Below are 26,326 nucleotides of genomic sequence, written 5' to 3'. Positions count from 1 at the left end.
GCTTGTTTGTTGCTTCCTCACCAATGCATTGTTTATTGTCCTCTGACTGTTCCTTGATCCCATGGTCAGCACTTGTTGGTGCTGGACTAAAAGTAATGCTGGTGTGCCGAGAGTTTGGTGGATGTTCGAAATATTCATGCAGTGCATGTCTTTTTCTCTTCTCTAGCCTGGTGTCCAGATACACTATGTTGAAAAGGGAAATGGCCCGGTGCTGTTACTTTGTCATGGATTTCCAGAAAGTTGGTACTCCTGGAGATACCAGGTAAGGTTCTTTCTAGCCTCAAACTTTGAGAGTCGTGTGCAAGTCCTCCAATGCAGATTCATCCTACAATCTCTCAGAGATGGCTTTGAGTATTATATTTGTTCTGCTGGTGTGGGACCTGAATATCAACTACAGAATATCGTGGGACGCTAATATCATGGACAGAATATAGCGGTACAAGATATCGAAAAGTAATTATGTAATGTAATGTAATAAACATGCTTATAAAGCGCTAGGATGCCGAGGCGTCTTGGCGCTGAGGTGCGTAAGTGAAGCAGAGCAAAGAGAAGACTGACAACTACCCGGCATTAAACAGCCAGGATTTTAAGATTTTGTTGAACGATGAAAGGTTCGGCTGAAGTCTAAAGGCCATCGGCAGCTTGTTCCACATTTGGGCTGCGCAGCTAGAAAATAGACGGCCACCCCATCTAGCACGTCTATAGCTCGGAGTAACGATCAAGCCTTGATTGGCCGACCGAAGGTCTCGCGTGGGGATGTAGAGCCTGAACCTATTCTGACAATCCTCTGAGCCACCACCATACCATGCTTTGTGCACCAAGCAGAGAGCCTTAAACTCAATTCTCTGCTGGACGGGGAGCCAGTGAAGTGCCCGTCTGCCTTGAGTAGTGGAATGACCCTTCGGAAGCTTTAGAATCACTCCAACTGCAGCATTCTGCAGTGATTGAAGTTTGCTAATCTGATGCTTGTCAATGCCTAAAAACATCGCATTGCAATAATCCAGTCTGGACATAAAAAGGGCGGCCATAACTGTTTTCTGAAGTGCCATGTGTAGATTTTCTATACCTAGCTCAACAAGTGACAACAAAGTGTATATCGCCAAAGTACATAGATGAGAGTTAAGAATAGCAAATCTATGCTTCCCCGAATACACTTGCCTTTTGATATTTTGTCTACGATATTAGTGTGCCACGATATTCCTGTACTCTATATTTTAGAGCCCAGCTGTTTTGCTTAGTAATCAATGCACTTACACTAACAAAGGAATTGGCGCAGGATAGAATACAAGTCAAATGTAGTATGTACTTCTCTTGTCCCTTAGAACTTTTGGTCATGTATGAGGAAGATCACAATTATTTTACAGTAAATGAAAAACATTGTTTATGAGGTTTTGTCAAGCACGTACGCAGAAGGATAGCGCCAGGCTTTCACTGGTCTACAATTGCAGGTAATCTTATTCGATATTTCCAATGTATTGAGTTCCTAACCCCTCTGCAGTGGTTCTGAACCTCAAAGTTGGTAAAGAGCAGCCGCATCTGGCACAGGTAAGCGCTACGGGCGGGGTGGGAGAGGGGGGAAGTCGACAGACAACGGAATAAGTATAAATAAATACCACCTATTCCGACTGTCGGCTTCCCCCCTGTCGTGCCCTGCCCCGCTTCACTGTTCTTACCTGTGCTGGCCGCCGCTGGTAAAGAGGATCAGCAGTTGCTTTAGCCTGTAGCAATTTCCACTCCAGTCGAAGAATGGAGTGGTACTGAATTGAGGCAAATACTCAAGGCTCATCAGTAGAGGCTTTCATGTGCTTCCACAGAGTCACTTGATTTGGCTGCACGCTCAGCCCAGTTGCTTTTTCATGGAACGCAGTGGTCAGAATGTCAGAGCAATTTTACAAAAGAGTAGAGAGGTGCACTCGATAAAGTCAGCAACGTAAAAAGTTCATTGATTATGTGAGTCTTCTGTTCTTTCTTTAATGCATTCTTTATTTTCCTTAAAATACACAGGCACAGCCAACGCGTTTCATTCCCTTTCGTGCCTTGGGAATTTCGTCAGGGCTGGATCAAGTTGACGTAAAGTTCCAGGCGGAGTGTTTTCTGTGGTGTCCCACGTTTGTCACAATGTAGGATAGAGAAAGTCACCAAGTATGTATCCTGGCCCCCTTAATGAATTGGCATCGCCGACGGGGGGCTTCCACAAATCCATGGGGAGGAGCAGGGGACTGCAGAGACCATATCATAGGTCCCGCACCCAACGAACACTGTTGTGATCTGTCTGGACGCCACTCGTCATCCAGCACATACCGCCCCCTGTCCGCGATGCCAATTCATTAAGGGGGCCAGGATACATACTTGGTGACTATGCGGATTCAACGCAATCATAATGAGGGCCTTAGTTTACCATTGGTAATTCACTCGAGTCAACCTTGACATTCCAAAATGCAATCCTATTTATCCGTGATTGGATGAATATCAATCAACTCAAATTAAACCCTGACAAGACTGAACTTGTCTTGGTTGGAGGAACACAGAATCCATGGAACTCAATTTTTTGGCCTGTTGGGATGGGTAGTATCCCCCCCAACCATAAAAGTCAGTTAAGATTCCAGGAATTCTAGTCGCCAAAAATGTATCTCGGAAGCCTCAATTAGGGGCAGTAGTTTCTTCCTTCTTCCTTCAGATCTGGAAGATTAGAAAAATTGGCAGATTTCTCACGTTTAAAGCCCTTGTTCAGGTTGTTCTCGCAATAATCATTTCTTGCTTAGATTATGCAAATTCCCTCTATCTTGGCCTCCCTGAATACTTGATAAAGCAACTGCAACTGGCACAAAATCAGGCAGCCAGACTGGTTTGCCGACAGCCTAGGAGGTGCCACATCACGCCTCTGTTGAGGAAACTTCACTGGCTGCTGGTGAAACAGCGCCCTGCTTTCAAGACTGGATGCATCATTTTTAAATCTCTCCAGGGCATCAGTCCGGAGTTTATCTTGCTGCGAGCTAATTTGAGGTTTCTCAACCTTCTGCCTACTCCCTCTTTAGTTTCAAATGTGTTTTATTGATTTTTCCCAATAAAGTATCAATAGACATCGTGACATAATGTATAGGCAATAGGCATATACAGCTGGCGGGACAGACAAGCATGTCTTCCCTAAGATTGAAAGGAGAGGTGAGGTACATATGCCAAGAAGGAAGTACGACGTCAAATAAGCAAATGGTGATCCTTGTGATAAGGCAGAACAATAAAAACAACAACCAACCTCCCCCACCTAACCCCAACCCGACCCCCCCCACCCCCATCCCAACCAGTGTGCCATGTGTCAGCAAAAAGTCGACGACTAGGCCAGTACAGAGTGGTGCGAGTAGACAAGGAGTCATCGGGAGTCATGCATGGTGTCAGTGAGGCGTAGGACACGGAGATATTTAGGGCATGTGACTTCATGGAATTCCTTGGACAGGAGGGATAGCAATGGTAGCCATGATTTTTGAAATGCACTGGTGGAGTTCGTGAGCGTGGCCTGTATGCGTTCCATCCCAAGGGTGAACCAAAGTTTGTGTAACCACCCTGTATGTGTGGGCCTAGTCGTCGAACCCCACAGTGATAAAATGTGTTGCGTGGCTGCCTGCATGGCGATCCCCATTTGACGACCTCAAATCGATTTCAAGGGAAAGGTGAGTGCATTGGGGAGGCCCAGTATAGCATAGGCCGGGAATCTTGGGATTTCGGTGTCGAAGGTGGAATCAATATCGTCTAGGACTGCCTCCCAGTAGTTCTGGATTTCCTGATATTCCCAGAGGAGATGGGTTAGTGTGCCTTGCTCCCCGCAGCCCTTCCAGCACAGTGCGCTGCGTGACGGGTTCCCTTTGTGAAGCCGGACCGGGGTGAGGTGCCAGTACATTACCAGCTTTACCGCGGTCTCTCTTGCCGCTGTATTACGTGTGGTGTGTGAAGCCCTATAGTACACGTAGCTCCATTCCTTAGATGTTAATGTCCTACCTAGTTCAGCCTCCCAGCGCCTTTGACCTGGTGTTTTATCCGGAGTGAGTGGTGGTGTGAGCATCTTGTAGATATCTGATATGAGATGTTTGTCTGTTTCTTTGGTCAGTAGCCATTTCTCAAAAGTTGACATTGGGCGACCCGCGGTGGCCGGGTTGGTGAGCCAATGTCGAAGTTAGAAATATTGGAAAAGGTGGGGATCCTCTATCCCGTACCCCTGTTTGACCTCTGAGAGGGGAAGGAAGCCTCGTAGGTCAAAAAGGTCGCCGGCAGAACGGCACGCAGATTTGCGCCATTGTGGAAATGCACGCGGGTCATTTGCCCGGAGGGAATTCTGGGTTATCCAATATGGGGGTGAATCAAGAGGGGAAGATTGTCAAGCCCCTCCTGAGAGCGACCTTATCCCAGACCTGCATAGTCGTGCGGGTAATAGGTGATTTTAATAGGTATCTTGGCCGATGTTGCCTGGCAAGGAATGGAATTCTCCAGAGCGGAGTCTGAGCCATGGCCCTATCTTGGAAGAGCCACCTCTTTTCCGACTCCGGCCTAAACCACTCCACTAGATACCGCATTTAAGAGGCATGGAAGTATTGCAGCAGATTGGGAATACCAAGGCCTCCTTCATCCATGCTCCTCTACGTCAGTTGTTTGTGGATACACACGCGTTTCCCCTCCCAGATGAAGTGGTGAAGGGCGGCCTGCAGATCTTTTAAAGTGCCAGCAGGGGGCGCGACCGGGAGGGTCTGGAAGAGACAGAGGATCCTAGGCAGAACTGACATTTTCACCGCCGCGACCCTCCCAAATAGAGAGAGCGGCTGCTTAGACCAGCGTTCGAGATCCTTCCGGATTTGGGTAGCGTGGGATTTGTAATTAGTCATTATCGTCAACTCTGTGGAGGAGGCGAGGGCGATCCCTAGATATGGGATTTGTGTGGCAAGCTGGAGACTGCTCCCTTGTCCAATGGCAGATTCGTGAGACCGCGTGTTCCTGCCCAATGGTAATATCAGAGATTTCTCTCTGTTAATATGGAATCCAGAGACAGAACCGAATGAGTCAAGCTCCTCTATAAAGGCAGGTATAGAGCGGTCAGGGTGGTCGAGGGCAGCTATTACATCATCAGCGTATAGGCTGATAGTGTGAGGTTCGTGCCCAAAAGTGATGCCTCGAATTTCAGGGTTGTCCCGGACCTTCTGCGCTAGTGGCTTAATATACAGGGCGAACAGGAGAGGGGAGAGAGGACACCCCTGTCTCGTGCTGCGCTGGATTTCAAATTGGTCCGAGCGAAAGCCGCCCAGCCGGACCCTAGCTTGGGGGTGCTGGTAGCAACAGGCAATCCAAGATTGAAAGCGATCACCCAATCCGAAACGCCTCAGAACCCGCTGTAAATAGGTCCAATCTACGCGGTTGAACGCTCTCTCAGCGTCGATGGCAAGCAATGCGGAGTCTGAGGCCTGAAAATGGGCTTTATCGATCAGATGGAGTACCCGTTTGGTGTTATCGCTACATTGTCGGTTGGGCACAAAACCCGATTGGTCTGGTTCCAAAATCCCCGGCAGGCAGGGGCCAAGACGTGCGGCAAGAATGCCGGTAAAGAGCTTCAGGTCGATGTTCAATAGTGAGATAGGGCGCAAGGCAGAGCAATGCGTGGGTTTTTTGCCCGGTTTCGGTAATACCACTACCTCGGCAGCCAACATATCCGGGGGGGTGGAACAGGGCCCTCAAAGGAATTGAAGAGTCGGGTAAGCACCGGAGCTATCAGCTGTCTAACGGTCTTATAGAACCCTGCTGAGAAGCCGTCCGGCCCTGGAGACTTAAGTGGGCGTCAGCGGGATATGGCTGCTAGTACCTCGTCCTGGCGGATGGGGGCATCCAAGGCGTCTGCATTTGCCTTGGAGAATTCGGTGACCACCGTCGTATTCAAGTACGCATCTATCTCCTCCGGGGATGTCGCTTCGGCCCCGTATAGCGAAGCATAATAAGATCGGAACGCCTCTGCAATCTGAGTGTCTTCCGTAAGAGCTGCGCCGGCGTCGTCGGTGAGGCCGGTGATCTTAGAGCGTTGGACTTTAGCCTTCAAGGCACTGGCTAGTAAACGGCCAGTTCTGTTACCCCCGACATAATAGGTATGTCGAAGGCGGAGTGCAGCAAATTCAGCCCTGTCAGTGTCCAGGCTGGCTAGTTGGGCCCTAACCGCTTTTAGTTGTCTCTAAACCCGTGGAGCGCAGGTGCGGCTGGGGACCCTCTCCAGCTCCGAGACACGCGCTGCAAGTTCATCTCGTTTGGCTTTGCAGTCTTTGGCCTCAGCAGCTGCTATGGCAATAAGTTCGCCACGGGCGACCGATTTCAGAGCCCCCCAGAGAGCCGTCATGGATATCCCGGGTGTATCGTTAGTGGTTAGATAATCAGCAATGCATTCGCTGAGTCTTTTCGTAACCTCCGGTCGCTGCAACAGGGTTTCGCGCAGACGCCACAAGCCTCGGGGGCGAGGGGACGTGTGTAGTTTGAGCGATAGTTCCTCCGCATCGTGATCCGAAATGGCCGCCGGTACTATGTTAACTTCTGCAAGGGTTGTGAGCAGCTCCGAGGAGCCTAAGAAATGGCCGAGCCTAGCATATGTGTGGGGTAAAATACCGTCACTCCGCATTTTGTACTCCGCATACTTTCACTCCTCATACCATTATAACGCAGGTACCTTTACTCCGCATTTTTTTATATCGCATGCCTTTATATATTATATGCTTTTATCTCGCATGCTTTTACGATGAAAATCATTGTAAAAGCATGATTGGTAAAAGTATATGTTTTAAGGTAAGTTGTAAGGTAAGTATATGGTTTTTTTTGGGTTCAGGGGTATTTTAAGGGTGGGTTTGGGTTATGGGGTGCAGGGGTATTTAAGGGTTAAGGGGTACAGGGGTATTTTTAGGGTTCAGGGGTTGTTTGGGGTTTTGGGGTACAGGGGTATTTTTAGGGTTTAGGGGTTGTTTTGGGTTTTGGGGTACAGGGGTATTTTTAGGGTTCAGGGGTAGGTTTGCGTTTTGGGGTACAGGGGTATTTTTAGGGTTCAGGGGTTGTTTTGGGTTTTGGGGTGCGGGGTTATTTTTAGGGTTCAGGGTTTTTTTGGGTTTTGGGGTACAGGGGTATTTTTAGGGTTCAGGGGTTTTTTGGGTTTTGGGGTACAGGGGTATTTTTAGGGTTCAGGGTTTTTTTGGGGTTTTGGGGTACATGGGTATTTTTAGGGTTCAGGGGTTGTTTTTGGTTTTGGGGTACAGGGGTATTTTTAGGGTTCAGGGATTGTTTTGGGTTTTGGGGTACAAGGGTATTTTTGGGGTTCAGGGTTTGTTTTGGGTTTTGGGGTACAGGGGTATTTTTAGGGTTCAGGGGTTGTTTTGTGTTTTGGGGTACAGGGGTATTTTTAGGGTTCAGGGGTTGTTTTGGGTTTTGGGGTACAGGGGTATTTTTAGGGTTCAGGGGTTGTTTGGGGTTTTGGGGTACAGGGGTATTTTTAGGGTTTAGGGGTTGTTTTGGGTTTTGGGGTACAGGGGTATTTTTAGGGTTCAGGGGTATGTTTGGGTTTTGGGGTACAGGGGTATTTTTAGGGTTCAGGGGTTGTTTTGGGTTTTGGGGTACAGGGGTTATTTTTAGGGTTCAGGGATTGTTTTGGGTTTTGGGGTACAGGGGTATTTTTGGGGTTCAGGGGTTGTTTTGGGTTTTGGGGTACAGGGGTATTTTTAGGGTTCAGGGTTGTTTTGTGTTTTGGGGTACAGGGGTATTTTTAGGGTTCAGGGGTTGTTTTGGGTTTTGGGGTACAGGGGTATTTTTAGGGTTCAGGGTTTGTTTGGGGTTTTGGGGTACAGGGGTATTTTTAGGGTTTAGGGGTTGTTTTGAGTTTTGGGGTAAAGGGGTATTTTTAGGGTTCAGGGGTATGTTTGTGTTTTGGGGTACAGGGGTATTTTTAGGGTTCAGGGGTTGTTTTGGGTTTTGGGGTACAGGGGTATTTTTAGGGTCAGGATGGGTTAGTGTTTAGGGTGCTGGGGTATTTAAAGGGACTAGGGTGGAATTAGTTTTTAGGGTGTATTTATATATATATATATATATATATATATATATATATATATGTGTGTGTATTATTATTATAGTTCTAAATATAATGTAATTTTAAAGAAATAATGCTTCATTTTATTTAAAAATATATATATATATGTGTGTATATATATATATATATTTATTTATAAATATTTATATATATATTTTTATAAATAAAGTACTTTTACAAAGTATATGACTTCACCACACATGCATTTGCGTTATAATTGCATGCGGAGTGAAATCATATGCGTTGTGAAAATTTGCGGAATTATGGCTTGAGGAGTAATGGTTTTTGCGGACTTAAAAATGCGGAGTGATGGTATGCGGGATTTTTTTTTGCGGAATGGAAAGATATATTCTATGTGTGGTGCTCGTGCGAGTAAAAGGTGAACTGTGACGCGGTTGGGTGTCTAGTTCTCCAGAAGTCTACCATACCCCTCTCCCTTAGCCACTCAAGTCCGGCTGCCGAAACCGCGCCAGTCTCTCTATAGCGGTGCCCTGATCTGTCTGCATGCCTTTCCATAACTATGTTGAAGTTCCCACCCAAGAGTAACAGTGAGTTAGGGGATTGAAATTACTCCGAGATAGCGCCTTTCAGGAATGTTTCTTGTCCCGTGTTTGGGGCATAGATAGAACCCACCGTGAGGTGTGTGTCTCCAATCTGAACTGCGTACGTCAAAAGTCGACCCTTAATCTCCCCCACCTTGTTCCCCACCCGTCCCCGAAAGTGTTTGGATATTAGTATTGCTACTCCGGCATTCTTCGCGGGGAGAGAGGAAAAGAATTGTTGTGGGAAGGCGCGGGAGCGTATCCTATGCCAGTCCTTTGGCAAGAGATGGGTCTCCTGTAATAAACAAAGATCAGCCACAGAATTTTCTAGGTAAGAGATGACCGCCCTTCTCTTAATAGGGTTGTTCGACCCTTTCACATTTAGGGTCAATACCTTTAACGTAGTGTCAACCATGGTAAGGTGAACATGTGTTGTAGCGTAGAATAAGAATCACGTACATATGGTGCATAGGGATGCAAGGGACAGGCCAGCATATGTATTCCTTTGGAGACCTCGAACCTTGGAGAGAGTACACTTGCGGCTTCTCACATGGAGGGAACAGCACCTCAATTGGGCAAAAAGGAGACATTACCGGGAAGAGGCATGCAAAGCAGGCGGGGGTAAATGCGAAGCGCTGCCTGTCCGTCCCAGGAACCTACCCTGTGACATCGCAGATCCCCCACGACCTCCCCGTGGGCTGTATGTAGCAGTAATCGTAATTGGCAAATGAAAGACATAGCTAAACTGTCGTTGACAAAACCCTTTTGGCACACTGGTTCCCACCCTCGATCCCTCCCACAATCCCCAAACACCCCCCAACCAATCCAACTGTCAAACTCCATATTCAAGTCCAGAATCCATTGTTTCAGATCCGAAGAAACATTCCCCCCCTCCCTTTTCCCACCCCCAAATCCCAAAACCAAGAGAAAACATAGTCCCAGTCCTGTTGGTCCACCGAGGGCTGCGGTGGTGTTACTTGTACGGGTCATATCCGATGGCGGTCTCTCCGGCCCCCCGCCCGACTCCCTCCCACCGCATGTGCAGAGTATGTGCAATAGTTAACCTCCCTATCAAAAGTTCAGATCACTCCGATCACTCAGAGGGAGAGGTCTCCTTGGCCACCTCCGCCACAGCCGTTGCTCGTTCTTGTGTGATGACAGAGGCGTCTGGATTCAGGCGGTGCGATGGGGATCGCCTATGACTCACGGTCTGCCAACCCCCCCTAGACGGCCCTTGCGATACTCTCGTTGTGGGTTCATCATCGTCCTGGTCAAGTCCCAGGAGGGTGCAAGTGTCTTTAAGCGAACGTAGTTGGTGTAACCGTCCGTTCCATTTGAATATAAGTCTAAAAGGGTGGCCCCATGAGTAGGAGACCTCCTGTTGTTCCAAGAAGTCCGTTGCTCTCTTGAAGTCTTTTCGTTTTTGCAAGGTGATATTTGATAAGTCTTGGTATAGGGCTATGGGGTGACCCTGAAACTGAAGGGGTTGCACACGCCGGGCCTCACGGAGAATCAGCTCCTTTAACTGGAAATCGTGGAGGAAAGCCAAAATGTCCGGCGGCCGGACCGAGGCGCGTCGAGGCAGCCCTACTCTGTGCGCCCTATCAATACGAATGGCAAAGTCTGCTGGCTCCCCCAGAACACTCCTGAAGAGGGCTTGCAGGTACCCATTGACGTCAGTCCCCTCTGCCTTCTGAGGGACCTCCCGGACCCGTATGTTGTTTCGACGGGAACAGTTTTCAAGGTCCTCTGCATGGGCCTGAAGGTCTAGCTGTTGGTCCTTGAGCCGTAGGACTTCTTGTTGGAGCTGCTCGATTTCATTGCTTCTGGTTTGGTTCGCTTCTTCAACGGCAACCACCCGTTCTCCAAGGCCCTCCACGTCGCGTCGGAGTTCTCGGACCTCACCCGCTACTTCCTGCTTTAAGGATTTGAAGTCCTCTCTGAGTGAATTAAACAGTGTCTCTAACAAAGATCTGGTGATGGGTATCTGGTCGTCTGCAGGTGCCGGCAGGGATTTTGCGGTCAACGGGGAGGGTGGGTCTTTGTTGGGTTTAGGCTTAGACTTAGCCAGTAGTTCAGGGAGCGTCTGGGGCCCTTTTTTCCCCCTCTGTCCCGCCATGTTGTAAGCGGCCCCGGGGAGAAACAGACGGCGGGCTACAGGGCCCGATGTAAGTGCAGGCTCCGGCGTTGCAAATTTAGGAACGAGTCGTGCTATCAAAGGTCAGTTCACCTCCTTTGCTGCCCGGGGTCAAGGCGGCGGACACGGGTCAACCGTTCCGCAGCCGGCTAGGAGCCCAGCGAAACCGGCTCCTTTCACCAATAGGCCACACACCCCACAACCGGGTCGCCGTCCAATATTGCTCAGCAGGGGCTTGTGAGTTGGGTCCTCAATATCCCAGTATGAGTGTGCTTAGTCCGGCTTCTCAGGCAGAGGTGTGGCGCAGCCCGGGTCACTCTGGTCAACCCCCATGCCGGGGGCTCGATTATGCCCCCCGAGCCTTTCTGCGGCGCTTCTCTCCACTCTCCTCACCTCTATGTTCACTGGCCATGTAGTGGCCTTCCGTCGTGATACTGGCCCTACAGACGCAGGTCAACCGTCCCGCAGCCGGCCAGGAGCCCAGCGAAACCGGCTCCTTTCACCAATAGGCCACACACCCCACAACCGGGTCGCCGTCCAATATTGCTCAGCAGGGGCTTGTGAGTTGGGCCCTCAATATCCTAGTGCGAGTGTACTTAGATCGGCTTCTCAGGCAGAATTGAGGCGTAGCCGTGGCGTCTCCGGGCAACCCCCACGCCGGGGGCTCGATTGTGCCCCCTGAGCCTTTCTGCGGTGCCCCCCTCCACTCTCCTCACCTCTGAGTTCGCTGGTCGTGAAGTGGCCTGCTGTCGTGATGCTGGCCTTCCAGCGCCGCACCGCGCTTCTCCTAGTTGTACCCCGGGGGGACTCACAGAGCCACCGCAGTGTCGTCCTCGTTGCCGGCGTCTAGGTCGCACTGGTCGGTTCAGGGTACTCCCCAGGCCCGGTCCACCATGGGGGGGGGTAGCGCCGCTCTGTCCGCCGCCGGTGGGGTTCGTTCCCTTCCCGCAGGGCCACGCCGACGACCGCAACCGCCAGGGCAGAAGGCCCAAAGCCGGGACCTCGCGACCTCCGGCCGGATCTGACCTGGTCACCGGCCGGGTCGCGGGGACCGTGATGCGTTGCGGACTGTGTTCGCAGCTCCGGGGCTAGCAGCGGAGAATCGCACCAGCAGGCTGCGCGCTCAGAGTGCCAGGTTCGCCCCCAGAGACATAGGGCGGTGGACGTCTAGGCTGAGCAGGTCTCCGGCACGGCCGCCATCACGGGCCGCAGCCCGGCGTCCTCCCCGTCTACGAGGCGCGTAGGTCAAGCGGCTCGATTTCGGAGCCGCAGCTACTTTGATACACCTCTCCCGGTGCTTTCCCTTGCCTTTAGGGAGATTAGGCGGTGATTATGGGCGGTTTAGGCGGGATCGGGCAGGGAGCCTCGGAGACCTGCGTCCGATCACGCCGCCATCTTGGACAGGCCCCCCCCCCCACTCCCTCTTTAAAGAGGAAGAGACTAGGAGGTTCTAGATTCTCTGTAATAGCCCCCCGGTTCTGGAATTGTCTCCCACTTAACATCAGAATGACAAGCTGTTATTCCAGATTCAGACAACTCTTGAAAACTTGGTTGTTCATACCGGCATACGAATGAGATACTTAGCTATTAGTTATGCTCCGTTCTTCAGCGCCAAGAGACCTGTTTGTTTATGCGCGCTACATAAATATTTTTAACATAACAACTCTCCTTTGACCCTTTTTGCACACCCAGTGCCCCACAGCCTCATTCTGGCACCTGCTCTCCGTCCGACTCAAATCATGCTAAGGCTTGAGTAATTCAGCAACTTAAACATGTGGGTCTGTTGGACAAGATTATTTAGGAGTACAGGAGGAAGAACAATTGGCTCTCTTCTGCGAAGTGTTAAACACCTTTGTAAAGCGCCCTGAAATCTCTAACTGTGAAGAGGGCACAGTCCTTTCTGCTTATCCTAACTGTGTATGGATATCACCACCTTACATGTTTTGCAGCCTATTCACAAAGGCATGTTAAGAGTATATCAAAGAGTTCTATAGTAGTACTACTTTATGTACTCCAAAACACCTTCGTGAATAGCCCCCCAGTGCACAGAACAACACAAAGGAGAATTTACATAAAAACACCGAAAATACGTAGTACCGATTGGCAGCAGCTGACAAGGGTTTTATGCCTATTTTATTTAATTCTAAAGCGCCCATACCAACTTCTTCCTGGCGCTAATGACATCCAGAGCGTCCTTAGCTGCTAGAGCATGAACATGACTCGAGCAGCATCATAGAGCAAATATATGCAGTATTTTCGTTAACCTGAAATGACATTTTGGACACACATTGTGAGGGGGTGTATTTTTGAGACCGGCAGCCTGGGCCTTGAACCCTTGACATCTGTATCCCCAGATCGAGTTTTCCAGAGCAGAAAGTGAGCCTCCAACGCAGTTTGCTAAGCTTAAATTACAGGTAGATGTGCAGTAAACAGTAGACCGGGACAGGGCTAGGGTTATTCGATCACGGCAACTTGCTGCCTGATTCTGCCATCACTGGAGGCCATTAATAAGATGTTATGGCGACCCGGGTAGATAAGATATCGCGGCGACCCATGTAGACGCAGGTGAGATAATGTAGTGTAGCCAGGATCAAAGCTCCACCCACCACCTTGTATTTTTTTGTGGATTGAAAGAGACCCCTCCCCTGAATTTAGAGTTTAAGATGATAGGACTTTGGAGAGTACAGTCGTTTCTTATGCATTGATTCCATGGTTCCTTACCACTGAGATAGGCTGTGGACATGCATCCCATGTTTTTAGCCAAAAGTCTATGGTCCAGGGAACCTCGTCGCCACGTATAAGAACCTCTGTCTTTTCCACCACTGATTTTTTAAAATCTTCTTCCTCAGGTCGGGGGTTGGAGGGCCAGGCTTGGAACATCTCTGTTGTTGTAGTATGATGGAACAGAAGATAGAAAAAATAAATCCCCAAATACTTTACTCCTGCATATAGAACACCTAATTCACACAATACTGCAAGAATAAGGTAGCAACACATGCATTTTTGAAAGGGAAAAGAGTGAGTGTGTAGCGATTTGTGTTACAAGAACAAACATGAAGACAGGGACTTCTGGGAAGGGAACAAGTATATCTCCCCGTTTGATCTTGAGAATTATTTTTAAAGGCTACTTGGTGTGGAACAGTTCAGCATTTCACATTTAAAAATTTTTAAAATTCCGTGATTTCATGTCTGTCAGTTTTACTTTTTATGTGCTAGCCACATTTTTTTTTAATGATTTTCATTTGGTTGTTTTTGTGAGTCTTTTTGCATAGATTCTGCAGTTCGCTACTTTTGTTTTAGTTGGTTAATGTCATGTCCTTTCTCTTTTGCTGTCTTGTTATTTTAATTTAGTTTTACATTATTATAAGTATTGATGATCTGTCTTCGGAATATAATGGCCATTTTGGCATTTGTGCAGAGTCTCCTATTATTATACTCTCCATGATTCAGAAGAACCCATATTCTCGTGGCATTAAAGCACATTCAGCCAGAGCACTGTTAGTTGCTGTGCCGCTGAAAAAGGGGTATTTTACTTAAGAGGTTTGCAGAGTATCAAACAGAAAAACTAGTTTTGCTTTTGGTAAATTCTACTCGAAGTCTCACGAGTAGACTCCCTTGAAGATCCACTTGATCCTGTGTTGCCTGATATTTTCTCATCCTTAGTAATTGATCCCAAACAGATGAAAAATCGAAGGTGGTGGTGTTTGGCAGAAGAACCATTAATTTTGTTTTGCCACCATTGCCCAACCTATACTTCATTGACTGACACCACAAAATGAGGAACCAAAGTTTCTCTTTGAAAGTGTGACTTCCTGCGGTCCACCCAGAATTCCGCACTCAACCTTGGTTGACCGTGGAGTGAAAAAGATGGACTCTTTTGCGAAAGCTTTCTTGCTTCTTGCAGATACGCTACAGTACACGCTTCTCTCCACCTTGCATCGGCAGCAAGGAATGCACTCGCATTAATGGAGGGTTGCTCCTCCTAGACATCTCTATAGAATCTGATCCCCAGATGTATTCTTCATTTGCCAAGTCTCATCGCACAGAGGTGCCAGCTGGCCAATCCAGTTAGAAATATCACACTTGTCAAAATCTAAAGTAATGTTGCCTCATTTCTGCTACAAAAGCCCAGTACCAGCAAAAAAAATGTTGGGTCTAAAATTGCATTTGTGCGGCAAATCAAATTATAGCTGGATAGTGTCTGCTTCAAATAGCAGGAATTAACCACCTGAAGAAAAACATGGGTTCTAACACCAAGGCTGACATACTAAATCTATCAGACACAGAACTTATATGGAGACCAGAGTGGGGTAGAAAACCAATCCAGTGAGAACTGTCACCTCACTGCAGAAGGGGGCTGGCAGATGCCATGGGCTACAGTGCACACCTTTGCAAATGTAATTGCGAGAGGCGGTGGCACTCCCTGCTGGACACAGTTGAGTAACAAATATTAGATTAGATCAGTATGTATTATGTACAAGGTTCACTCAGAAGAGAATCATGGCGTTATGTCAAAAGCCAAGTATTCTTCAACAACTGTTTATCTATGGGGGTAACAAAATAGAGGGCTTTTAAAGTTGGCAGATTATTCCAAACAGATGCCAGATGTCTTTTGCACCTGCCACTGTTTCTTGTGTCCTTGAATCTTGGCACATAAGAGAGCTAGGCAGAGTCTGATCACTATCATTTGTTGGCAGTTGTCTGATTAGTCTTGTCAACTGTTTTAGTTCTCTATGCTTGTTAAGGGTTATTTGTGTGTCTTCATTGAGTGTTTTTGTGCAGCCTACCGTATGCTTGTAAATGTGGCTTTCTTATTCAATACACTTGCCATAACCATGAGGGAGTAACATTTAGCACCGCCATCTTGCATTAAGTACCATCCACACCCAACAGACATAGCTGTGTTCCAATCAGTCGTATTTCGCCCTCCTGATGACATAATGCAAGGTGGTTCATTGAAGGCACCGGGCACTGAAAAGTGAACTGACGCAGCTCATGCAAGATGTCGGCTCCTCAGTTCATATGTTTTTGAGTATCTCTAAGCTAAACCTGGAAGACATCACACAAAACATTTTGGGCCATATGTACAAAACCATTTTCCCATAGACACAGAATAGGTAAAACCCTTTGCTACATCTGACACTTTATCACGTGTAATTTGCACAAATCAAATCATATAACCTGATTGATGGCCTGTGGGGCCATTCATAAAGTTAAGTTTACATGTGGAGATCTCATGTGTAGATCTACAGCTAGGTGTAAATATCCTTATAGATAGAAGTCACCATTTCCATGGGAGCTCTCCACCTAGGTGTAGACTTCTAAGTCTCAAACTTCCCTCAAAGAGGAAATGGAGGCTCCTACAACCAATTTTGCATCTGTAAAGTTACCATTAGTAACATTCCTCCCGTTTTTGGGGATCCCCACCACGTTGTGGAGAGTTCCCTTGAGTAAGTAATAAGGAATATTATGATACTTCATTTTAAATTTGAAAAAAATCCTATTCCTGAACTCCTATTACTACTCCATGGGTAATCCGCAGTAAGAAGGGACATACACCTGTACTAAACATAACATATTATTACATTTTAACTCAGTTTTAACTTCTTTTATTATTTTTTATTTAAATAGTTATTTTTTTTATTAAAATAAAAAGTGCATGTTCATTTTCCATATCCCACCTTTACAGTTTTTTTAAATTTTAAATGTGTCACAATCATGGATTCAAGTTATTTAAATATATTTATGATTTCTAATATATATATTCAAAATGTAACAGTTTAAATATTTTTTTACATATAGAATAATCAAATTACAAATAATTTAAATCAAGTTTAATTTGAAAAGTTCAGTTTAATTTATTTGATATGTTTCCCAATGTAGTAGTGCTTATTGCACACCTCTCTTGGTTTCTAACGGAGCGTTGTCACAGTATTCATGGTTAACCTTGTATGGTGCTTGTATTGCTCCTAGGATGAGTGTGGAAGATTTGAGTCTATTTTGTTTATAATACCACGGTTGTAGAAATAAATGTGTTTTTGTAAATTGTGGGTGTCTCCCTCCACAATCCTTAACCGCATCGCTGCTGCTGTGATTTTTGCGCTGTGCGGCTTTTTTCGCAAAACCGCGTTACCTGACGAGCTGAGCTCGTCATCAGCATCGAAGGGGTTAAATAATCCCACCAGTTTAGGAGTAAGTATTCTTCGTTTTTCAACCACTCCCATTTTCCCTCCCACATTTACGACTAAATCATATACTTCGGTGTGGAGCTCTCTTCTACCATGACATTTATCTTCGTACAGAAAGCTGCGGAGGCGGAATTCCCTAACTGAGGTTTTGTGAATTACATTCTGGAGTATGTATTGTATTGCTACTATATGTAGTATGTAAAACAGTACTGCTTTACGTAATGAAAAATGGCTTTTGTAAGTGGACCTGTACAAGGGCATGTTTTTGTGCCCCACATTTCTCTGAAGCACCGTACCCGTTACTGTACACTTCTACCCTTCCTGTAACATGTATGTTTGCCTTTTTCAGTCTGGAATAGGTGATGGCACACATGAAAGACGTTCTAAAAACAGTTTTCTATTTCACTTTTTAAAAAAAAATATGTATTGTCTCTGATGTATGCTTTTTACTTTATATCTGTATTTAATAGAGCTGTTTTCAATCTATTTCTGCAATTTCTAGGAATTTTTTGCTTGATCAAATTTATATTTAAGGCCCAGAATACAAACTGCAGGTCAGAGAATAGAAGCTGGGAAAGTCTGACTTACTCTTTTATCTTTCAGTCTTTCTCCATAAACTAAGAACAATTGAATTGAGTAGTAGTGACACCAACCATTTTAAACTACATGAAACTGCAATTCTGTGGAGAAAGTTTCATTTTAAACCAAGCTATGACGATGATAACCATTACTGTTTTTGTTGTTATTAATATTTTTTATTATTACGATTACTAATATTGTAACCCTTACATGATGTTAAAATCAAATTTGACATATGTTTTTGATAAAGAGCTGTCACGAAATATTTAAAAGTGTTGTGCCATTTATTGTTCCCTGATTGTGAGGTGCAATCACATAAGTAAATTTGCACATGCTTAAGTACTTGTGTATATGTACTACTGCACCTAGGTGTAGCACTGCCTATTTTTTTTCTTTTTAATCATTCCCATTTTTAGGTATACCTTCAAGTGTAGACCTTGTCTTAATTAGAGGCTTGAGCCTCCTACAACAGGATTTACAAGTGTACGGTCACTACTAGAAACTTGACACATGTAGGGGAATCTCGCCACATGTGGTGGAAATTTCCCAATGGAAAGTACAGTGTAAATGATTAACGATTAATATTGTTTAAAGAGTAAACGTATTTTAAAGTAAAATCTAAATTAATAAAATGTCACATTTCTTTTTAGCATCAAATTAATAAAATTAAAGTTCATTAACTCATCTAATGAAATGTTTATCAAATAAATACCTGGATAAAAAAACTACAAATATATCACTTGATCAACATTTTTATTTCACAAATGATAAATGTTGGTAAAAAATGTTTAATTTTCATTATTTTAAAATTTTAAATAGAGGTTTAAAAGTTTATTTTTATTACGTTTATTGTTCACTTTGAAAATATTATTATAATTAATAATTGTATGTAATTATAACATCAAAAATGTGTTTAATTTAAACCTCGAAATAATTTAATTAATGTAACAATAGTTTCTATGAATTGATATTTTCTTTAACTGCCTTTATTGTTTTCTCTGTGATTTTTATTGTTTTTGCAGAGTTTTATATAGCGCGAACTAGACCTGAACCGAATCAGGTATCAGAGCGCTTTACATAGCACCAGTTACGTTACATGAGGACACACATTCATTTTAGGCACGGGGAGATTAAGTGATTTGCCCAGAATAACAAGAGGTTTTGGCGTCGTTACTGAGACTCGAACCCAGATCCCCAGGTCCGAGGTCGAGCGCCCTAGCTCTTAGGCCAACTCCTCTCCCCTAATTGGAATGTGTTGCAGAACCATTGAGCTGCCATATGTGGATCTGACTTACTCAAAGGCTGAGCTCGAGTACATTTGTGCCTTTTGTGTGCCATTTAGTGCTGTCGTCATTTTAGAAGAGTAGTTTGCGAACAGCCATATTCTTACTCCTTTGTTGGGAGGGGGTGTTTTTATCAGCATTTTGCTCCATAACCCCCTCCTTACATTTCTCTAAACCCTCCCATTTTTGAGAAATTATTCCCCAATTTCGTCCAACTTCTTCTGGTCACTCCAATATTGACACCTAATACCGTATACTTATGTGCCTTGGCTGAGAGCTATGCATAGGAACGGCAGGAGAGGCGGAGAGGTTTCTGAATACCATTTTGTAGCTTGTGAATAGTACTGCTGTACTAATGCTTATGTACTAAAATAGGCACTTTATGAATAGGCTCCAAATATTTATATTGAAGGAAAAAAACCCTGCTATTTGTGATAAGAGACGATTAGGTCAATTGAATAGTGTTACGTGTACTGCGAAGAACATACAATGAATGCGTTTTTGTAATATGTCGGTGGCTTTCTTTCCTCTTTTAGATACCTGCTCTGGCTGATGCAGGTTATCGGGTGATTGCAGTGGACATGAAAGGTTATGGAGATTCCACTGCTCCATTGGGTAAGTGCAATTGTTTGTTGAAACCTCATTTATATATGACATATTAGTTTAGGTATTTCTAGCATTCAGAGGTAGATCCAGAGGGAAGCACAGTGTTGTAAATTGGAGCAGGGATTTAATACACTTTTGGGGGGGTAATGATAGCGAGAGGCACCCACATGAAATAAACACACGTATGCATGTACATTGTACCTGAGCAGACAGGGTGGAAGCCTGTGAGCATTTTTTAAGATCCCATTGATAACCAGGTGGATTCTAACGCACTGAATTAGGATTTGCTTGCTAGGGCAAGGCCTTCAATGTATTTGTATTTCTCATGGTTAAGTGGCCAGTCTGGAAGTAAGGATAGTTTATTCCAATATCCATTGGTCAGCACTGATATGGCTCGTTTACATTTCTGGTTTTGTGACATTTCTGGACTTTGAGAAGGGCTACAACTTGACTTTGGTTAAAAATGAACGGCTCAAGATAAAAAGCTGAACTAGAGTTGAGGTCGTGAAATGATGCACACCTTAATATGAACACAATTTAGATCTCACAGATTGCAAATAATCAAAAAAGAACTCAAACTACATCTCCTCAATAAATACGGGGGACCCTAATCTCTATCTGTTCTCCTCCACCAGCCACATCTATCCGACCCTAGATGAATCCGCCCTCTCTTTATCAGCCTTACTCGCCCTTCCTCCTCGTCACTTCCCCATCCCTGTTTACCACCTTCACTTTTCCTTGCACCCCCCTTCCTTTGTCCACCCTCAGCCCTCATCCCCTCCAACCCCACCCACTTCTGCCCCTCCCTCTCTCTTCCTTACCAACCTAACTGACCACTAACCTCCCTATCTTGACTCTGCAATTTTTCCGGCTCTCTTTTCAATTTGTGCCTTATGATATTTTTGATTATCACTTCTTCCACATTTTGGTGTGCTTATTTCCCATATTTATCATTTTGAAATCTGTCAGGCGTAGACTTATATGTTGTATATATACACTAGTGCTATGTATGTTCCCTGTCTTATTGACCTTCTTGTCTCAAAAATGTAAAGCGCTCTGATACCCCTGGGCCCAGCCAGCGCTATATAAAACCTCTAAAATAAATAAATAAATAAATGTAGAATTTAAGTGATTTGGGGTATGATATAATAAGTGATAGGTTACAACACGTGTTGGCAAATGTACACCACCATTTGCAGCTGGCCTCTGACTTTTTGTTGAGAACTATGTATTGTTGCAAAATCTCCAGTTGCTGTTGGCCGCAAAAAAAAATCTGCCTAATGAATACTAATTAGCCAACTGTAATTTGCCGTCATCTATAATTGACTACAACCAATGTGATGGTGACCTGCAAATAGCAGCAGATCCCTATCCCTGTATTTGAAATTCCAAACTGGATTCTTTTTTAAAGCAGCCCCAAGTTCATTAATAGAACTGGTGTTGCTTAAAAAAGGTACACTAAGGACATTGTTTGGAGGGTTCACGTCAAAGTGTAAATTCAAAATTACGATTATTTCCAAAGTACATAGATGTAGTGAGAGAACATTGCTTCAATCACATTCTTAGAGTGCAAGAATATGCCAAACCAATATTTTGTCATAGAAAGATACTTTGGTGCTAAGTAGGATGTTGGATGGAATGCCTCCAACTGCTGGTCGGAGGCTTTCAGACCGACATCCCTGGTTTGACTTCCGACCACCATATTACAATTACGGTGGTTGGAATTCAAACCGGCCGGTCAATCCGGCTGACTTCCACTGGGCCTGGGGAACCTGTCGGCCAGTCGGAAGGGCCACATAATCCCATTAGGAAGGCGTTCCCGCCTTTGGGATTATGATGGCAGTTTCTGAGAACAAATCTGTGTCGGGCTTTCCGCCATGGATTTTCTGTTGGAAAGTGCCTGTGGGGGCCCCTAGCAGGGCCCTCTTCCCCCTCCGGTTGGGGGCTTTGGGGACATCTATGGTGCCACCCTGTAAATCCCTGCACTGTGTGGTAGGCACCTCCCTGCCACAAGTTGCAGGAATTTACCCAGGCTCCGTGTTCTCTATGGGAGCTTGTGCTACAGCCAGTTTACGGCCGCAGCACAAGCTCCCATAGAGAAATGGGAGTATGCGACCGCACCATGTGTGGTCGCATTGTAATAGTGGTGTCGGGTCCGCCGACCAGAGGTCGGTCAGTCCAGAGACCGCAGCGGTCACGTCCGCCCAACATCGTAATCATGCCCTTTATTGGTTGTGGGATCAAAAAAACGGGATCAGCCCAGCCAACGCATTTCTTTCCTAAATAAAACTTCATCAGGTCTGCAAAAAAATCCACATATATAAACTTAAGAGTACATGCATCTACAAATATTTTTAAATTACACTATATATTTATAAATATTTTTATATATATATATATATATGACGCTTCAATTCTTCTCTACTTTCCGAAAGAAGACAAAACAGCACTCGAGGGATACATGTCAACCACGCAAGATTTTATGCGCGGGAGGGCTCACACAGACGCGTTTCGGCGTGCTGCCTTCGTCAGTGTGGATCACACAAGTAAAACAACCGGCATGTTGATAAAGTTTTCATAAAACATGAAAAGTGACAGAGGACTAACACCACTCTAATCACAGTGGGCGCCATCTTAGAGTTGTGTAAGATACATCGTATTATTCCATATAAGATATACTTCAAACCCACAGATGGGTTATTGCATACGGATACAAGCGGTGATTATGAGATTAGTATGTTTACAGTATAAACAAGTCATAAATCCGTGGATCGGCTAATGTCCTCTATCATTTCATGTCAATAATTTCAAATATATACAAAAGTACATATCTATCATATACCGAATTAGAATAAAGTGCGTCAGATTTTGGCAGTCAAGGTTGCATGTAAATTATACAGTTCAAACTAATTTCTGTGGTAAATTGATCTTGAATTCTAAACATAAGAGTTCTCAATACATCGATTAATTCCAATAGAAAATAAAAGGAACACATGTGCTTAAAGAACTGTATAGAGAAAACCCTTCGTATGTGGCAGATTCATATATGTGACTAAATGAAACTGGTAAACATTATGCTAACACAGTTAATATGCGCGAAAATGTCTCTACAAAGATTCAAAGTTTCAGCGAATCAAAAATTCATAGGTTTCAAGTTACAGATCACAGAAGTAGAAATTAAATTAAACAGACAAATCAATCAGGCATATATATATATCCGCAATACCTCGCAGATTAACCTTGCTTTAGCGCGAAATCACGAGAGTGGACCCAAGTTGTAAGTGCATTATTTTATTTCCTTTTGCAAAGAGTCAAGACGCGTTTCGGCTGTCCAAGCGGCCTTGATCACATATATATCAATATATATATATGCGCGCATGCACACACACAATGTATTTTCTGAACCCTAAGAATAGATATAGTCTCCTTTTTAAAGTTCTTAATTATTTTCCCTGACATTTATCTCATAGAGGAGCTAATAATCAGTAATTATTAATAGGTATAGAAATTGCCTTAATATTTATCCATACATGTCGTATTTGTATCCGTGTATTATGGCCAACTGCCAGATGAGGGTCTAATTTCTTTTACTATGACATAGTTCTCTTCAATCACTATAAATATTGAAGTAACAGAACAACGTTTGTTATCCCTCCCCAAATTTAAAAATCTGGATGTTTTAAAATAACAAGTCCTGTACTTTCCCCAAAATCAATACATCAGTAACAACAAAGTGCAACCTCAGTTCAAATAAACATTCTCACTGGGCCTTCAGTATCATGTCAAAAAGCAACCAATCACACCTCTGCTATCATTGCATTGGATGTGCTAGTGGCGGGCACCATATTAGAATTCAAAATTTTTAAAAGATCCATTCTCAATCACATGTGTTTGGTGCTTGTTTTCTTTAAAGGTGGATGCCATGTTAAAGTTCCAAACAGTAAATTAACTAATTATGGGTCTGAGTCTAAATCATATATAAAATGGTGGTTTAGGAACAAAATGCGTAGTCTGGGATGATCCTGATTTTGGGAAGTAGCCACCAGTAAAGTATTTTTCTATTAAAGAAGATTTGTTTTGCATATTCTTGAATGCTAAGAACTGGATTCAAGCAACACTGTCTCCCTACATTTATGAACTTTGCAAATAATTGCCATGTTTGCTTTGCACTTTAGAGTAAATCCTCTCAACATTTGTTTTTAATTTACCACATGGAAAGGGGAGTCTCTTTGGCGGCAGTGTTCCAAAGTATAAAAACTGAAATTACAGTATATTTGTATATGCAACATATTACACCTCAGATAAATTGCTGAGGTGTACTTATTGGTTGTATCAATATGCTTAAAAAAGGATTATTGTTTAGGGATACATCAGACATCAGGAGGAGCTGACAGTGTTCCCTTGGATCACTGCCTGCTCCATCCTGTGACTGCCGAACAGGGTTTACAAAGAAAAAGGAGGTCCATGAGGCACCTTCTACTTTGTGAATCAGTTACTACCTCCTTTGAGGTGCTTATAACAGATCATTTGTTGCAGTCGCAGATCACTGATACATCTAATTGCAAGTCACAATTTTTTTGGTTTTAGAGATTTTTATTAAGTTTTCAGATATATAAGATTTGGAAACAATGGGTACAATAAAATGAATTGGAGAAAAGGCCATAATAAAGCATACATTAGCATAATTAAGATAATACAATTAGGCAGCAAAACAAATGTGAAAGTAGAAATATTATAAGTAAAAAGAAGAGGAAAGAGAGAGAGAGAGAAGAGAGAAAAAGGAAAAGGAAAAGAGAGACAGAAAGAAAGGAAGGAGGAGGAGCAACCAAGTGGTGTAGTATATTATTTGGTAAGAAAGGAAAAAACAGATAATTAATTAATAGAAGGGTGAGAGGAAAGATATGTAGAGAAAGGAAACCAAAGAAGATCAGATTTAATTGTTTGAGAAACAGAAGAAGAGGAAACAGAAGCAATCCTGTGTTCATCGCATACAAAGTTCCACCAGGTTAGTAGAGAGATTTTTTAGTTATCTTTCCAGGATGAAAGAATAACTTTAAAAGCTAATGCTATAAAAAGATCAAATAATTTAGAAACAGAGGATAAAACACTAACAGCAGGTGATAAGGAACCTAGAAAATCATTTTGTAATGTTAAAATAGAATCAAATTGAAAAACTAACATGCAGAAATTCCAAACAGATTTCCAAAAAGATGAAATAGTAGAACATTCATACAGTTTATGCGTTAACGTGCCTTTTGCAGTGGAACATTACCAACATAATGGAGAAGAGGTAGGCGAGAACTTAGAGATACTAGCAGGAGTAGCAATAGCTCTTTGATAAATAAAATATAGCAATTGGGTTATACGGGCAGTAGTAGAAGTTTTAAAAAGTTTGGACCACAGTTTATCCCAGGTGGTTACAGGAAAAGAGACAGACAAATCAGCTTCCCATGCAAGTTCAATACGAGATTTAGGTCTTTCAAGAACATTTCATAACAATAACTTATATACAAGAGCGGCTTTAGGTCTGTGGGTCGAGAATAAGAGGTAAAGAGGAGTTGAGGGGGATACAGATGATGCTTGAGATGGAAGGGGAAGAATAGAGAGGTGAGATTGTATGGCATTAACAATAATATGGTATTCAGTAAGAGAGTAGTCAGGTAATTGATAACAAATTTGTAAAGCATGAAAGGGAACAATAGAATAATTGTGAAGTAATTGATGAACAAAAATAATACCCTTTTCCTTCCAATATTTGTAGTAAAGTGATTTTTCTTTATATTTAAGAAATTTATTATACCATAAAGTAGAGGATAAAAAACATTGAAGGGGAGTCAAATCCTTAGTAAATGTGTCATACAATAAGGTTTGGGAGTATTTCAAAACTGGGCTAGTGGACAAAAAGGAGGAGTTAGACATAAAGATTACATGTTAATAAGAAAAATCCCGTAATAAAGAGCGTTGAATCCATCTGGGGACAGGATTATCCGTAAAATCATAAGCTAACGCAAATGATTGTTTAATCAAAAAAGCTGAATGATAGGCCCTAAAGTTTGGGAAGCGAACACCACTTTCGTTCTTAGGGTGAATACGTTTATTTAAGGCAATACGAGGATGTTTATTGTTCCACAAAAATTTGGTACATGTAGAAGTAATTCGAGAAAAATATACAGTGGGGATTTTCATAGGGAGCATAGATAATGTATATAAAACATGAGGTACAATCATCATTTTAATAGTATCTAACCTGCCCCACCAGGAAAGGTATAGGGGGGACCAAGAAGTGAGGAGTGATTGAATTGTATTCATTAATTCAGTAAACATGAATTTAATCGTATCATTAAGGGATGAGGAGAACCAGATGCCAAGGTATTTCATTTTTAAAGGACACCAAGCAAAATCAGTGTCACTAAACATAAATTGGTAGCATATGGAATTTAAAGGTAAGACTTCTGTTTTGGAAAGGTTGAATTTGTAGCCAGAAATACTAGAATATAGTCGAACTTCATTAAAAAAATGAGGGAGAGATTCAACAGGGTCAGACATATAAATCAATATGTCATCTGCATAGGCAGATATTTTAGTTTCTGTAGAGTTATGTTTGAATGCAGCAATTTGGGAATTAATACGAATAAGTTCTAAAAGTGGTTCAAGGCATAAGATAAATAATAAAGGGGAAAGGGGACAACCCTGCCTTGTACCTCTGGACAATGAGAAGGACTTGGAGAAATAGTTATTAACAAAAATACTGGCCCTAGGGCAAGAGTATAAAAGTTTAACATAAGAAACAAAAGAGGGTCCAATACCAAACCATTGGAGAGTTTGAAACATAAATTGCCAAGTAATGCGATCAAATGCCTTCTCCGCATCTAAAGACAAGGCAGCAAGGGGAGATTTACATTTTTTGG

General features: G+C 43.7%; 1 protein-coding gene across 1 annotated transcript in view; it reads left to right on the top strand.

Moving 5' to 3' along the window:
- The window catches only part of EPHX2 (epoxide hydrolase 2), a gene marked incomplete at its 3' end in the record, with an annotated part of 433,424 nt that overhangs the window by 252,157 nt on the left and 154,941 nt on the right, over positions 1-26,326 (top strand). The window contains exons 7-8 of the mRNA XM_086948495.1: positions 167-262; positions 19,349-19,427. Coding sequence (XP_086804621.1) covers positions 167-262; positions 19,349-19,427 — 175 coding nt within the window. The remainder of the gene's footprint in view (positions 1-166; positions 263-19,348; positions 19,428-26,326) is intronic.

This window comes from Lissotriton vulgaris, unplaced genomic scaffold (genome assembly GCF_964263255.1).
Source record: "Lissotriton vulgaris unplaced genomic scaffold, aLisVul1.2 SCAFFOLD_254, whole genome shotgun sequence".
Taxonomy (NCBI): domain Eukaryota; kingdom Metazoa; phylum Chordata; class Amphibia; order Caudata; family Salamandridae; genus Lissotriton; species Lissotriton vulgaris.
Note: the sequence above shows the minus strand (reverse complement) of the source record. Positions and strands in the feature narration are given on the sequence as shown.